We start from the raw sequence: 17272 nt of genomic DNA, 5'->3' as shown, positions 1-17272 counted from the left end.
CCTAGAGTGCTGAATTATTATTTAATTATATGATTTATTGCAGTAATACCTTGGGGCGATTTCACAACGCATATGTTTTTTACATATTTGCTGACAATATAATTTACACGTTTGATATTCCCTTTACTCTCATACCATAGAATTGTTTCCACTTTCAAGATCTTGCTTGAAAAAAATAAAGAGGCAAGTTAAAAATAGTTTTGCTGAGAGAAAAATAACACCTCAATATTTTGATCAACTGACCCTTTCGTGCAATTATGTTTTCATGCGTGTACACGTACACACTAAGTGCAGATACACGCATAAGCTTATATACTACTAATTCTATTCTTATTTTACCAGGTAAGGTCCGCTGAGGTTTATAGTTAGCTCTTTTCAGAAGTGATCTGGCCACAAATGATAGCTCAACGAAGTGGCTTATTACGTGGAAAAGTATAGCAGCCAAATAATCTAAACGCACGTTGCTAAACTCTATGTTTCTATAGGAAGAGCTCCCAGGGTGCACTGACTTGCACCCATGCTTGTATGCTGGGCTGGTATATTACAATGTGGTGCAATGTTTATTATATTACAATGTTTAGCACATTGCACTACGAACCCTGCGACCCGAGTTACATTTTTCAAACAACAACACAAAATGTGTCAAACGTGTCGAAAATCACTCGGCCTTTGAGCATTACGCAAAAAAAAAAAACCATCATCAGCAAATTTCCTGAAGAAGTGCAGTGTGGTCCCTCTAGCCGCTGAGTTGACCCCGTCCGTTGGACCGACATCTGCGACGAGTGAAAATCTGAAACGCGTTTACCAAACCCACGCCGACCAACGCAGAGAGTGGCACAGCTGTCAACCCACATGAAAAATTGAGTTTTTCAAGGTCATACGGCGTACAGCCGTTTCAACACGGGCAAAAAAAAAAAGTTTTTTGTCCATTTGATTGTGTTCCTCCCTTGTGATGGGACTTTGTGGGATGAACGTCGAGATTTACAAGAGCACGGGGTGACCAATAAGGTCTCTCTGTAATAAGGTAGAGGGATGCACTGGCAGGTATGGAGGGGGGGAAGCCCTCATCCAGCAGTGGATTGACAAAAGGGCCGCCAGGAGGTTCACGGACGCGTTACGGCTCGCCTAAGACTCGACTCTTGCGAGCCGTGCGTTTGGCACCCCACGGGCCTCCCCCCCCGCCCCTCCACCGCCTCCCCACCGTCATCGTCGCCGGCTCGCTCGCCTCCAACTCGGTCGCGTCACGACGCTCGCGCACCTTTCGGCGCGCTCTCAAAAGCCCGGTTGGACCGGTCAACCGTGCGCGAAGTTCTTTATTTTCAATTCCAACCTCCACCAAACCTCCCCTCCCTCCCTCCCTCCCTCCCCCTCCGAGCCCTGCGGCGGCTCCACTCATCACGCTAGAAGCGCGCCGCCGTGGAAAAGTGACGTCCGCACGCGCGCGGCACAAAGGGGCCCTGATGGAAAGGCGCGCGGCGGCACAGCGAGGCTGCAGATGATTGCGCGCGCGTTAGGAGCGCGGACAAACTGGAGGAGCCACGTTCTAATGACGTCAGTCGCCCCCCCGGCTCCCATGGCAACGGCGGTTGCCGTGACAACGTCCTCTTTAGGTGGTGGTGGTGATGATACGGTTGCCTGGCGACCGCTGACACAATGTGTGTTTCGCACTTTGCACGAAGTGAAACCGAATTCGGCGTTATTCCCCAAAGTCTGCGCAGAACGGCCGCAACTTGAAATGCGTTTTTCTGCTTTTCATTGTGTGCAGGGCAGCCGATTTAAATTGCTATTTCCCACATTGTTTGGCGCATTAAAAAAAATGTTTCCTTTTCGGCCGGTTTCATTTTTTAATGCCGGAGCCTATAAAAAAGCCATCATTTCGAATTCGATTTGAGACCAAAAGTTTAGCATTGCAGGTGTGCATTTACAAATGCGCATTTTATATATTTTTTAAATTCCAAAATCTCACAGCCTGCCAAATGTTACCATCCCATTCGACATCATTCCCACATTGTTTAGCGGTCTATTTAACCACCGCTTAAAAAACGTTTGCATTTCACAGCGCACGCAATGGGCTCTCGTGTGTGCATATTTTAATTTGCAACTCTATTCCTGGCATCCACATGTGTTCTTGGCCGGGTGATCTTTGCCGGTTTGAAGCTCGGCCAACTTTCCTCGGCGGGGTGGGGGGGGTTCCCGAGTTCAAATCCCGACTCTCAGCGTCGTTAACAAACAGAGTTCAGATCCCCTGTTCCCTTTGCTTTGAGGTCTGGGCAAGGCCTTCTACGTAAAAAAAGAAAAACACGTGTCGCGGCGAGCGTATTGTTGCGTTGCTGGCCCCGCTCCGCTTTGTAAGACAAAACAAACGAGGGAGCTCGCAAAATCGCCAATTTGGCTTGCGTAAAAATGCCACAGCGTTTTTTACGTGAAAGGGAAACTCGACAGTAATGCGGCTTTTGATTTTGAGAAAGAGAGTCGTCGCGCCTGGCGCGAGAGTGAGGGAGGGGGAGAGGGTGGCCATCCGCTAAAGGCTCGAGCCTAATTACGACTGCTACTACCTTTTTTATATTTCACCAGGTAAGGCCCCCTGAGCTACGTAGGTCTTTTTCAGAAGCGACCTGGCCACACATGATAGCTCAACGAAGTGGCTCATCGTGTGGAAATGTGTACTCAATGAGCGCACGTTGATTCGAAATGTGAAGGGAAAAAACCGGAGGACCTGGACAAAAATCCACGCGACCACGGGGGAAGAGAGAGAGAGAGAGACATGCAGACTTCAAATATACAGTCGGAGTCAGGGTCGGGATTGAACCCACAACCTCATGCGTGCCAGGCGAGGCAGTCAGCGTCTCGCCACGGCGGCGAGATTGCCGCTCTCCCCCTCTCTCTCTGCTGCACCGCTGCAAACGCGCCCACGAGGTGCACTTGGCAGACGGGGGCACGTTGTCTGTGGAGACGTTGCAACTGCGACAGGATGACGCGAGGCCAGGGTGCTATAAACGTTTCGCCTTTTGTGCCGTTACGGCGTTCGGCGCGACCGCGGGCGTTCGCGCCGTTTGTGCACGCGCGCGCGCGCGCGCCACTTCCGCGCATTTGTTAATGCTTTATAATTTAATAAGTTTCGTGGTGAGTGATTTTAATTCGCGTCTGTTTTTAAGGCATTTACATTCACTTGCTACAAAGGTGCAGTTCAGAACATTTAGAAAAAAATTCGCTGCGTAATCGCGAACACGTTTCAAACTAAGTGCTCTCTGCGCTCGCATCACATCTTTATGGAACAAGATAATTAATGACGTATGAATTGTGTTTGATACATGCGCGTAAGGTGTGAATGAATCGATGACTGCATGAATTAAAAACGGCTTAGCTTCAGAGATCAGAAGAGATCGGGCACACTCAGGGTGAATTAGAATTCGTCTTTTTTATTTTCTCAAGGTCATTCATGGAGCGGTGATGCAACGATTAGCATGCTGCCCAGTGAACCCGGTAACCGGAGTTTGATTTCGGACTGCGATTAACATTGGTGGCAAGCGTTATCTGATCCTCGTCGCCTTGACCAACCCGCACGGACCAGCAAGGTGAAGCAGGGTCACGTGACTTGCCATGGTCCGCACGGTGTTGGTGTCATGTGACCCCCACGACCCTCACGCGGCGTGGGGGTCATGTGACTCTGCCTGACCGCGTAGGGGGAGGCCCTCGTAAAGTGTAGCGGGTCAACGAGGCCTGTGGATGGCACGCACACGTTCGCATCAAAATGAGAATGGAATTACGAAGCACCGAAGTGTGCGTGCACGTGTAATAACTGCCCCGTGGAGGCTCCAATTGTGGAGGCATTTGGCAGGACGATGTAAAAAAAATCCGGCGTCTCCCTCCGATGTGTTTCCACGTTGCTTGGTGCGATGTCCAATGGTTCGCCCCAGGTGCTGGGAGTTTCTTCGGCAACTCGAGTAGAACGCCCACATTTAATTCGGTTTCTTCAACAAGCTCCCGGCACGCGGCGTGAAAAGATTGGGGCATCTTTCCAGCCGATCAACACTCGGTGGCCAACCCACGTGTATACAATGTCGGGCAAAAAAAAAAAACCTCTTCACAGACGTTGCTCATCCTTCCCCGCCGCCCTTCCCCGCTCTCTCGGCAGACTACCTGTCGAGCCACGGGCGACTGAGCGAGCGCGAGGCGCGACGGAAGTTCTCGCAGATCTTGGCGGCCGTGGGGTTCTGCCACCAGCACGGCGTGGTCCACCGCGACCTCAAAGCCGAGAATCTGCTCCTGGACTCCAACATGAACGTCAAACTTGCCGGTAAGAGAGCTCGCACGGGGGGCTCAAGCCGTTGTCGGGTTTGTTTTTTTATTTACCGGTGGCCCCGTCGGTCATATATTAAAAAAAAATTATACCAGGTAAGGCCCCACTGAGCTATATAGTTGTTTTTTAGATGCGACCTGGCTATCACAAATGGTAGCTCAACGAAGTGTTTTTTCACCATTGGAAACCTCATTTGGCAGTAACAAAATATGATAATTGTTTTTTTACCCTTTGATCTGGCAACAAAACTGACACCTTTTTTTACATCGAGTCATGTTTACATTGACCACAATACCTGCGGTCGGAACGCAAACAAAAAAAAACAACTCTGATAATGTATGCACTGTCCTTGAAATTGATTGGTCCACACCCGAGACAGCTTTCTTTAGAGCCTCGTCTCACATGGTGTTGGACCAGAAGACGCCAAAAGGCGCACAACTCAAAAACAATGCACCACCAGAGTATGAGAGCTCGGGGTAAGCATTTATACTCTGATGGTGCATTGTCTTTGAGTTGTGCGCCTTTTGGCGTCTTCTGGTCCAACACCATGTGAGACGAGGCTCTAAAGAAAGCTGTCTCGGGTGTGGACCAATCAATTTCAAGGACAGTGCCAATACATTATCAGAGTTGTTGTTTTTTGTTTGCGTTCCGACCGCAGGTATTGTGGTCAATGTAAACATGACTCCTTGTAAAAAAAGGTGTCAGTTTTGTTGCCAGATAAAAGGGTACAAAACCAATTATCGAAGTGTATTTTCATCGCGTGGAAATTCATAGCAGCTCAATAACTATAAACGCGTGACGTTGATTCTAAATGTGGAGGAAAAAATCGGGAGGACCTGGAGAAAAATCCACGGGACCACAGGGAGAGACACGCAAACTCCAAATATACAGGAGTCAGGGTCGGGATCGAACCCACGACCTCCTACATACCAGGAGAGGAAGTTAACATCTCGCCACCGCGGCAAGTAAAGCCGCCACGCTCTCAACTGCTACGACTTCCGGCGTTGCCTCTGTGTAAGCGGTGGAAACGGCACATTCCTATGGCAGAGCACAGTCGGGTTGGTGCAACTGTTGTTGACTTTTTCAGTGATGCAACTCGCAAGGAGGGGGGGGGTGCCCATTACAGAGTAGAAATCATGACGTTAATTGTGATGACTGCAATGATAAATATCGCGATGTATCTTGATGATACAGATAATGGTGTTGATGATGGTTTTTGCCGATGAGGGTTATAACGGTGATCGGGGTGATGATGATGTCATTGTGATTATGCACTCAGCAAAATTCTGGCTGAGATTTCAACTAGCACCCTTGTATTTTATGGGCCCACGACTACCTTTCCAACTGAGCTGTAATAAACACGCTCGCATAATCTTTGCAATGCTGTGCACTTTGTAAGTAGACAACATCCAGTAAGCACATCGATACATACCCTGTACTCGAGACAGAACCACGTTTTATATACACTCACACACAATAAATCACAATTGCTACGACAGTGTTCCATCCGCTACTTAATTTATCATATATTTTGACTATTTTTTCCCCACTTTCGCAGACTCTCCATTGGAGCACAGTAAGACCCATGTCCGAATTCCCGTAAATATTTATGCGTTGACACGCGTCCAGTATTTTACGGAACCTTCCGAGTTTCCATTGCGTACGCGCGCGCTGGGCTAACAGCGGCGGCGGGGGGGGGGGTTATAATTACCGCGCGGGTGTCGTCTGCAGTAGACACGGCGCGTATTCGTTGGCAATTGAGAAGTTGATTGCGAATGAATGAGAGGGGTTTGTAAACGAACAGAGCAGGTGGTAACTGCGTCACTAGGGGACACATCGGGTAACCTGGCCGTGGCTATATCTTTTTATCCAGATTGTAATCCTATCGTCGAGACCAATGCGTATTATGGTACATTGACCTTTAACCATCAGCAGTTTCTCTCCTTCCAAAACATTGGAAGAACAGTGTTAGGGGGAGCTTGGGGGTGGGGGGGGGGTAGTGGTGGGTAACAGCATGAAAATGTTTAACTTAAGTACGTTCCGTTCCTACGTACGGTGCGAAAGAAGTTCAACATACAGCACTTTGTTTTCGTAAACGTGGCGGTGCTGCTGCTACGTTGGCAGTGGCGCAGGGGAAAATAAAACCTCAACGACGCATTCATCGACAACACTATGACCTAAATCGCTATGAAGGACCATTGGGCGAAACGTCGTTTTGTTTATTTTATATATTTTTTAAAAGCATGAATTTTGTGTTGTTTAACAAATCGATTGGAACATATATTTCCCCCGAAACGGTTAACATCAGCCGCGTTACAAATTTGGCTTAAGCACCGTTTTTACAACAACAAAAAATGAACACGTTAAATGGTTTTTGTTGTTGTTGTTGTTTGCTTTGCTCGTTCTCTCTCTTGGCGGAGGTAATGCGCGCGCATTACGTTGATGTATTACGTTCAGATGGAAGTGTGGAGGAGTGCGCCCAGGGGTAGGGGGAATACAAAGCTGGTGCACTGTCGGCGCGATCATTGCACGCCATTAGGGAGTGACGCCTCCGACTAGCGCGGTTGGCTATGTACGGTACAAAAGAAGTTCAGCATACGTACAATTGTAGTGGTTGGGGAACTCTTCAGCCACGTCTGGACCGTTCGCAGCACTGCATTCAACCACTAAACTCTTGCGACCTTTGTCAGTGCCCTAGAATGATCCCTTAAACCCCTAAGCCCGACTCATTTATTTATTGGAACCATACCCGCGGGCGCATAGCGTTGGCCGCGTGTTTCTCCATTATTCACGACTTTAACTTTGTGTCTTTCCGCGAAGGCGATTAGTTATGGGAATGCTTGGCTCCTGCCACGGTACTGTGGAATGTCTCACCGCTGGCTCGGTGCTATGAGGGTCAAATGAGCAGCAACCTTTTTACCACCCCGAAGGTCGTTCACGCTTTCCACCTTTTTCCTCGAGCGTTTTACCTCTGCAAAGGTGCTCGCTCCTCACTCCCCCATTCGTGGTCAATCCTGGGCTGTCTTCCTCACCTGACCCCGACTCAGAAACATCGGTTGTGTTATTGCATACTGAGTAAATGTGGTGGTGGTGGTGGTGGGGAGCGATAGTGTCGCGGTTAGCGCGCTGCGCTACGAACCCGGCTTCCCGGGGTTTGATTCCCACTCACTGCCAACACCAGTGACGATTATCGGAACCGGGCCTCCCCTAAGTTACCGAACCGGGCCTCCCCTAGGTCGACTCAGCCTCAATTGATTGCCTGGCGCGTTCGGAGCGTGGTGCTGGCCACCCACCCCATTGTGGTACCGTGCCGGCCTTCACAGGCGCTCGCAAACAGCACTTTCCCCAACAGCCTCTGGGAGGCTATTACTGGGTTTCTTTGTCTGCGCCGAGGTCAAGTTTTGGGGTTGGACTCATAAAAGCCACGTGGGTACAGCAGAGTTCAGTCGGCGGTCATACGAACGGCCGGGTAAGAGGAGGGGGTGGGAGTCTTCGCTCACGTGTTGCTGTTTAGCTCTGGCTGCGCGGCATCGAGTCAGCGGGTTATACGGCGGCGGCGGCGGCGGCGAGGAGGAAGAGGAGGATTGCTCGAATTGCCTCCTTTTGTGATGGCGTTAAAGCGGCTCGCGTGCGCCTTTCCGCTTTCCACTTTCGTTGCACCGCTCGATGTGCGTACGTCTGCACGCGTACGTTGGACTTCTTTTGCCCTCCCCCCCCCCCCCCCTTTGTACGTAGCCAACCTTTGCTCATGGGATGTGTAGGAGAGCGAGGGAATGGCCGTTTCCCTAGACAGGGTGTTTCCACTTAATGTGTTATTAAAGTAAGGTTTTATTTCAAACAGAGGGGTAGGGGGGGGGGGGTGTCACGTCACCTCTGGACCACCACCCTGTGTAAGCATCATCTTGTAAACAACAACAACAGCTGACGTGATAATTGGTTTTTTACCCTTTTATCTGGCAGCAAAACTGACACCTTTTTTACAAGGAGTCATGTTTACATTGACCACAATACCTGCGGTCGGAACGCAAACAAAAAAACAACAACTCTGATTATGTATGTGGCACTGTCCTTGAAATTGATTGGTCCACACCCGAGACAGCTTTCTTTAGAGCCTCGTCTCGGGTGTGGACCAATCAATTTCAAGGACAGTGCCACATACATTATCAGAGTTGTTGTTTTTTGTTTGCGTTCCGACCGCAGGTATTGTGGTAAAATGTAAACATGACTCCTTGTAAAACAAAAAGTGTCAGTTTTGTTGCCAGATAAAAGGGTTAAAAAAACAATTATCATATTTTGTTACTGGCAAATGAGGTTTCCAATGGTGTAACAGCTGACGTGCTTTCGTGTGTGACGTGCCATGGTGGGTAAGTGATTCGTATGTGTATGCACGTGGAACTTCTTTCGCGCCGTACGTAGCCAATTTGACACGGCCCCGCCAATTTGACGGATTGTCACAATTTGAGGTTTGTGATTCGAGTCGAGAATCGATTTGTTTTTTTGTATTGTGTTGTTTCCCACGTGGTTTACGATCTCGTTTGTGCGGTCGTTGGTCCACCTCGTTAGTGTGTATATTTTACATCATTTACCGCTCGTCTTGCCGAGCCAGGCAGCAGCGTGGAGGTGTAGTCCCGAGTTCTCGATGTTATAACTACGACGACTAATAATAATTATTTATGAATTGTCTAACGAACCACTGAAGTGTTTCATTCACAGCCTCTGCGCGTTGTGCAAAAGCCGTCAGCAGTTGCTGGAAAACTGCATTGTGCTTCCCTTGTCGTGGGTTACCATCAATATACAGTTGTGCACATGTGACCTGCTGACAACAGCGGTGATACCAGAGATGGATAACTGTGGAACTGATTTCCCCTTAGTCGGACATCTACAAATGTTTTTAGTTTTTTTTTCCCCCTGTAAACCTCCTGCTGTAGCGACGTTGGCACGTGATTTGCATACGTTTAGCAAAAACAATCGTAAATAATGGATTCTCACTCGACCATTCTGCACCTCGAGAGGAAAAACAATCTTACAGTCGGCAAATCGATGCCTAATCGATGGCATGCATGTGCGCGGTACGGCATCGCCTTTATGTTTTCCTGAGTAAGCTCAGCTCACCGTATAAACAAAAACGCCATATCGTCATTTCTTTGAAGGCTTTTAAACAATAGGTAGGGATTGAAACGTGAATCAAAGAATTCGAACAAAGCCCAAAGTGGGCCACTGAAGGATGCAATGGTTGTGTTGTGTCTACGACTAAAGTCGCTCATGTGTGTGTGTTTTAACGTTACGTAAACATTGGTTAATACTCTCTCCAATCGAGAATCTACATCTAACTCTGCATGAGATTGCAATATGTGTGTATATATATACACATATTGCAATATATACACACATTGTAATGTTGTGGTGTTTATCTTTGTAACCTCATACTCAAACAGAACCGTTGCCATAGGTCAAACAGAATGTTCGTTTAATGTTACATTATTCTCCGGATTATAAGATGCTTCTGGAGGAAATGAAGACGTGCTTGGTGTCAACGGAGTTTTTAAAGTTATATCATTCTGGTCAACATCAACGTCAAATCTGGTCACGCGCACACACACACACGCGCGTACAGGATTATAAGACGCAACCTTAGTTGGAAGAGCTGCGAATGTACAAAGATAAAGATCCGCCATGTAGCCTTCACATACTGTTGGGGCAAGTGCTGTTAGCGAGGGTCTACGAATACCGACACAGCACACGAGAGGTTGGGTGGCCGGCACTAATTTGAGGCTGAGTCGACCTAGTGGTGACCCATAACCGGTTCGGATAATCGTCACTGGCGTTAGCCGTGGGCCGGAATCGACCCCCCCCCCCCGGGTCGCTGGGTTCGTAGTGCAGCTGCGCTAACCGCTACACCAACCCTCCCCTCCCACACGTCCATCACAACAAAGAAAGCTGTACAACAAGAGTGGTGGGACCAGCAGGACGGAGTGTTCCGCGTGATGGGAGTGCAAAGGGGTTTTTTGTGTTCGTGTTTGGGACGCTACTGGGCACTTGCTTGTTACGGCGGTGTGGGTTGGCGAGGGTCGTCGTGGCTGTTGTTGAAATCTCCGTGGGCCCCTTCTCGCCTCGACGCCGCCACTTCTTGCATTGTCCCGTGACTATGGCCATTCGTTGGCGACACGTGCTTAACAACAACAACAAAAAACGCCCGCAACAGAAATGCGTCTTTGCCACTTCCAAGTAAAACGTTCCCAATCGCAGCTTGGCACGCGTCCGATAAGTCTGGCCGAGCAAAAAAAAGCGCACGCACGCACACAAGACAAGGATCTCTCCGTTGAGACTTTCACACCGCTGAGAGTCTCGACGAGCACCTATTATGTGTGGCCTGTGTGTGGCACACGTGGGGATGGGCGCTTCGTGCGGTCGGGGCACAATGCACTTTTGCCTGGGGCTTGCCACCTCTGGCTTGCCCGGTGCTGGTGGCGAGACGCAAGAGCAATTGGCCGCGGGTCGGGAGTCGAACTCGGGTTGCTTAGTGTATCGAACTTGCTTGTCTATTCACATAGCGCACACAAAAGGCAAAGAAAACCCCCAGGTAGCCTACGTAGACTGTCAGGGCCATTGTCTTTTTTTGCAAGCACCTGTCAAGGGCAACACCACGCCTGGTCGCCTTTGTCTCCCCAGTGCTGATGTTTACACACACTGCACCAGGTACTGCACTGAACTCATTCAAGGATGAGTCTACCTAGGGGGAGAGGGGGCAGGAGCAGTTTCAGATATTCGCCACTGATGTTGGCCGTGAGCGGCAGGCGCATCGTGGGTCCGCGCAGGGAGCGGCAGCCTCCCCAACAGGTTGGCCCTCATTAAATTTTCAAAACTTGTCGGGATGTATTAAGTTCGCGTTTTATTACGAGCACGTGTGTGCTTGCAGCAGCAGCAGCAGCGTGAAAAACAACAAATGGGTGGCGAGCCGGCACCGTCCCGCACGCACCCACCCGATAGGGCCTTTATTTTGAAATGCCACGAGGCTCTCGCTTCAAGGCGCGAGAGAGTTAGCGATTGACGTCAATTGGATGATTAGCATGCGGGACATGACTGGGCAGGGCGTTGGGGGGTGGTTGGGAGCTGGGAGGGGGTTGCTCTGAGCAATTGAAATGTGACCCTCACCCACCCACCCCCCCATACGCTACGCACACGTGGGGGTGTGTGTGGTGGTGTGGTGGGGGGGTCTGGTTGTGCTCTCGTGGCAAAATAGAACGGGGGGGTAGTGGGGGGGACGACGGGTCGCGGGAGAATGAGTTAGCGGAGAGTGAGTTAGGTTTTTTTTCCCTTCAAATTGAGTAAACTCCACCCCCCGCCCCGACACGCTTCGGAAATGTGTCTTTTGTTTTTTTAACCGGGATGGCAAAAACTCGATAAAGAAAAAGAGAGAACCCGTGGTACAACAAGATCAAGACTTCATTCCGCAAGAGTCACATGGGGGGGGGGGAGGGGGTCACCCACATGACATAGACAAAGATCCCCCGTGTAGCCTTAACAAACTGTTGGGGCAAGTGCTGTCAGCGAGCACCTATGAAGGCCGGCACTGCACACGAGGGGGTGGGTGGCCAGCACCACGCCCGTTCGCTTTTGTCTCCCCAGTGGCGATGTTTACTACACACCGCACCAGGTTACTCATTTGAGGCTGAGTCGACCTAGGGGAGGCCCAGGACCGGTTCAGATAATTGTCACTGATCTTGGACGGTGAGCGGGAATCGAACCCGGGTGCCCGGACCCGTCGCGCAGCGCAGCGCTAACCGCTACGCCGTGTAGAGACGGTCCATGGAGACGCATCGGAGATGCGTGGGGATTTCGAAGGTACGCGTAGCTTTTTGTTTCAAGTTTCATTTCACGCAGCTCAGGTGAGCCCACCGAGAGACGCGGGGGTGGGGTGTGAGGGTGTCTCGTTTCTCAGGAGTGAACCGGGTCGTCGCCCCAAGAATGTGACGGCGGGCGAAGGCGAGATGAAATCAAGGAGACACCCGACGAAGAGAATGGAAATCGAGGCGAAACAAACAGCCTTGCTTATTATGAGATCCGAAATATTTGCGCCCGTGTTTAAAAAAAAAAAACGCGCTTTAAGTAATAGGTCAGCAGTCCTAAAACGTTGCGCAATTGAAGCGAGATGCATTTCTCAGCCGTTTGAAGTTCAACAGAAATTAATCTTCCTCTCCACACACCCCTTAGTTTATAGGTGTCTCTGTGTGTGTGGGAGCGGTAGTGTAGCAGTTAGCGCGCTGCACTACGAACCCGGTGACCCCGAGTTCGATTCCCGCTCACGGCCAACACCAGTGACGATTATCTGAACAGGTCTTAGGCCTCCCCGAGGTCGCATCATCCTTAAATGAGTACCTGGTGCGGTGTGTAAACATTGCCACTGGGGAGACAAAGGCGGACGGGCGTGGTGCTGGCCACCCTCGTGCGCCGTGCCAGCCTTCATAGGTGCTCGCTAACAGCATTTGCCCCAACATTCTGTTAAATCTATACGGGGCATCTTTGTCTTTGTTTTTGGGTGGAAGGTTTACGTACACGCTCGCCTTATTAGCCGCATAGTCAAAGGCCCAATCTATTATTAATGGAGGCCAGGCGATGATGTTAAAATACATTAATTTCCACTGGGTGGGAGGGATGTGTCTATTCAGCAAATGCGATTTGGTGTTGCTGGAATTAACAGTGGCTCTCCAATGCCAAAGTACATTTGGCTTGGGAGCCGGGACATACGTCGTTGGGTGTGTGTCGCGCACGTACAATGCAGTTTGCTGCTCACTCGGCAAATATTTACGCAGGCTTTTAAAATGAAAAAAACCCGCGGCCCTGGAAGCTACCGCTAAATCAGATGTGTAATTGACAAAATTGCGGATTGGCCACGCCGGGTGTAATCGACCTGCCTTGTCGGTTTTTTTCCGAAGTCTCTTCAGTTTTGGTGGTTGCGAGATGGGGGCCGAGGGGAGACTCACGCTCGCCGGATGAGCACGCTTGGTTTGGCAGAACGGGATGGCAGAGTGGATCCCGTGTTGGTCGAGCGATGAAAGTGCAGTCACGCGCAGCACGTGGTAGCTGGTGCCACGCGCTGTCAATGTCATGCTATCTGAGCTGGAATTTAAAAAAAAGTAAATTATGAAATGCACCCCACGATCAAAAAATATACAAACACGCCAGATAGCCGATTAAACAAAGAGTTGGTTTAGATGCCACCTGATAAGTAATTTAATCCAGTTTTGTGCAGTACGTTAGATATGCATGTTCCTATATGCATGTTCCGACGCGCTAATACATTAGCTAATGTTTACATTAGCTAATGTATTCATTCCACAGTCAACCCAGACATTGACGTCACGTCTGAATCTCATTCGAACAAACGTCATGCTGCGTCCTGCACATCCTGCACTGTAAAGTTACACCAAATACACTCGGGGTGATCTTGTACGTATGTACGCTGGCCTTCTTTCGCGTCGTATGTAGCCAACCGTGATAATCGGTGGTGCTCGTATAGAAAATGTTTTCCTCCGATCCTATAGCTCTTTTAATCCCCCTCGCCACGAGCAGCCAGCCAGACCCCCCTTTGCCACTTGAGTGTTGTTGAAGATCACTTTGCTCTTACGCCAAGTGAGTACCAGTTGGGGTTTGTTCACCTGGGGGGGGCGGGCGGGGGGGGGGGAGGATGAAGCCCAGCTGGTGCTCAGCTCCGATTGGGACACGTTTTTTTACTTGGAAGATGCAAAACGCATTTCTGTTAATAAAACGCGAGGTCACCCCGGCCGGAGATGTGGAACTGTAACCAGGCCCTGACAAGGACGCCAAACCGCGCCCCACGGCCTGGCACAGACAGACGGACACGTTGAGAATTCAAGACATCTTCCCCAGCTCCCCAATAGCCCCGTTGTTAAGCGAAAGGACAGGTGCGCTCTGCCATTAAGACGAGATTTCCATCGGACGTGGAAAAAATGCGACCGGCTGTGCGGGAGGTTAAACCTCGGCTGGCTTGTGACCTCCCTGTCACCCACACCCCCGCTGTTGTATTTTCCGACGGTGTGGTTGTGGAGGAGCCGGGATCCGCGCCGCCGCAGCCTTCACCGCGGCCGTACAGTGACGTTATTTACAGTAAAGTGACGGCGATAGCGGGAGTCCATCAGGGGCTTACGTCTGCCAGTTGAAGGTCAAGGTCTGTAAAAGTAAAAAAAAAATCTGCTAAGAAAACTTGTATTTTCTCCCGGTTATAGACCCGGCGAAGCGCATCCCGGGAGACCGCTCGTCACGACGTTGTGCAGAGAGCCCGACGGCGCTGATCGACCTCGACTTTGGGAGATTTTTTTTTTCTCTCGTCTCGAGGTTTGGGACCGGGCAGGTAGCTGACGGTAGAGTGACGGTCAGCTGGTGCCCAGGGCGCCGGCGGTGGCGAGCTGCTAACCACCTCGCCTGGCATGCTGGGGTTTCATTGGGTTGCGATCCCCACCCTGACGTATGCCGTATATTTGGAGTTTGCATGTCTCTCTCCCCGTGGTCACGTGGATTTTTCTCCAGGTCCTCCGGTCTTACCCTCCACATTTTAGGATGAACATCACGCGTTTTTGGCTGCGATACAGTGAGGGGAAAAAAGTATTTGATCCCCTGCTGATCTTGTACGTTTGCCCACTGACAAAGAAATGATCAGTCTATAATTGTAATGGTAGGTTTATTTGAACAGTAAGAGACAGAATAACAAAAAAAATCCAGAAAAACGCATGTCAAAAATGTTATAAATTGATTTGCATTTTAATGAGGGAAATAAGTATTTGACCCCTCTGCAAAACATGACTTGGTACTTGGTGGCAAAACCCTTGTTGGCAATCACAGAGGTCAGACGTTTCTTGTAGTTGGCCACCAGATTTGCACACATCTTAGGAGGGATTTTGTCCCACTCCTCTTGCAGATCCTCTCAAAGTCATTAAGGTTTCGAGGCTGACGTTTGGCAACTCGAACCTTCAGCTCCCTCCACAGATTTTCTATGGGATTAAGGTCTGGAGACTGGCTAGGCCACTCCAGGACCTTAATGTGCTTCTTCTTGAGCCACTCCTTTGTTGCCTTCGCCATGTGTTTTGGGCGCTGCAGGATTTCAGTCCTTCACGGCGTAGTGTGTTACCAATTGTTTTCTTGGTGACTATGGTCCCAGCTGCCTTGAGATCATTGACAAGATCCTCCCGTGTAGTTCTGGGCTGATTCCTCACCGTTCTCATGATCATTGCAACTCCACGAGGCGAGATCTTGCATGGAGCCCCAGGCCGAGGGAGATTGACAGTTCTTTGTGTTTCTTCCATTTGCGAATAATCGCACCAACTGTTGTCACCTTCTCACCAAGCTGCTTGGCAATGGTCTTGTAGCCCATTCCAGCCTTGTGTAGGTCTACAATCTTGTCCCTGACATCCTTGGAGAGCTCTTTGGTCTTGGCCATGGTGGAGAGTTTGGATTTTCTTGTTATTATTCTGTCTCTCACTGTTCAAATAAACCTACCATTAAAATTATAGACTGATCATTTCTTTGTCAGTGGGCAAACGTACAAAATCAGCAGGGGATCAAATACTTTTTTTTCCTCACTGCACATTTTCACTTGATAAGCCACTTCGTTGAGCTATAATTTGTGGTAATGTCACTTTCGAAAAAGAGTTATAGAATATAGCTTCGTGGACCTTACGTGGTAAAATAAAAAGTTTAGTTTAGTGTTAGTCAAATAATTAAATGTTTTATTCCCCAAAACCTATTTGTGAGAGGCATACAGGAGGATCTAGATAACTCGTGAAATCTCATCGTCCAAACGTGGGCTTTGGTTGAGAGTAGGCAGATTAAGTGGATGAAAAAAAGTAAATTATCTGTGGGGAGACTGTACAAACTCTCAGAAGTGCCTTGTGAAGTGTTCCAATGAAGCTCGCACGACTTGTCTTCAACTGTGCGGGCTATCAACTTTTCTCCAGAATAAAGCCTCATTTGCAAGAGCACATTGGACGCGCTCATCGGCACTTTAGCTTGGTATATATCACATTGCTATATTTTGTTCTTTATAATCAAATTTGGTGAGAGATTTGATGAATAACGCACCTTCGCTTCCTACTCGTAGCAACTTGCGGTATGTTGAACGTGAGCGGTACGTGGCGGTAACCGGTGGGATTTTGAAACGTCCATCGGCCAAATGGCGACACGAAAAATCTCGCTCGAAGGCCCACTCGTCGCGAGCCAAAAGCCGCTTTGCGCAACACCGCTTGGGGACACATCGTTGCCGCCACCGTCATCAGCTCCCCGCGCGCCAAACACGGTCGTGTCCTCTCTCGTGTGCACGTACGTCTGAGATAAATGTCTGCGCGGAGTCAAGAGGCCATGGCGTGGAGCGGCAGAACGACGGCACGACTGGCAGACGTAAACAAAAGCGTGCGTGCATTTATACGTATGCATCTATTTATACGTATGCATCTACGTATGTATATCTACGTATGTTGAACTTTCTTTCGCACCGTCCATAGCCAACCGTGCCAATCGGAGGTGCGGGGGAAGGACAACAATCTGAACATAAAAAGCCCTTTTTTGTGTTAGTAGCTAGAAACCCTCCAGTGCAACAGATGTTGCCAACAGGTTTACTTTGGACATAGTTTTTATATTAATGCTTTTTTTCACGCAGTTGTACATCGTTCATTGGCAGCCTTAAGGGCGATGCTTAATCGCGTGCATTAAATCATACCTTTCACCCTCAAATTCAGACTCTCGGTGTCACGCTCCACGGACGTTTGAACAAAAAACATCCTACAAAAAATCCTACAAAATAAATCCTACAAAATATGCTGCGAAAAATATCCTACAACAGCCGGAGTGAATTCCACGAACATGGGAAAGCTTGCCCAGTGGCAAACGTTGCATTTTGCTATCGCGGCACCGTCGTCTCTGAAGGTCGAGTTTGAAATGAGCGTTTTGGCAAGAGCGTCAGTT

The 17272-nt window shown here is 49.4% G+C and overlaps 1 protein-coding gene across 3 annotated transcripts in view; it reads left to right on the top strand.

The window, feature by feature from the left end:
• Positions 1 to 17272, top strand: part of LOC116948149 (serine/threonine-protein kinase SIK2-like) — an 83413-nt gene that overhangs the window by 34197 nt on the left and 31944 nt on the right. For 2 of the 3 annotated variants that reach the window (XM_032964559.2, XM_032964558.2), the window contains exon 4: positions 4136 to 4297. In XM_032964559.2, coding sequence (XP_032820450.2) covers positions 4136 to 4297 — 162 coding nt within the window. Of the gene's footprint in view, positions 1 to 4135; positions 4298 to 11438; positions 16721 to 17272 lie in introns of those variants that run through there. The other variant, XM_032964560.2, reaches the window with a different exon arrangement.

The sequence above is a fragment of the Petromyzon marinus genome, chromosome 32 (genome assembly GCF_048934315.1).
Source record: "Petromyzon marinus isolate PM22_M1 ecotype Great Lakes invasive population chromosome 32, UKy_Petmar_22M1.pri1.0, whole genome shotgun sequence".
Lineage (NCBI taxonomy): Eukaryota > Metazoa > Chordata > Hyperoartia > Petromyzontiformes > Petromyzontidae > Petromyzon > Petromyzon marinus.
This window is presented reverse-complemented; position numbering and strand designations above follow the sequence as displayed.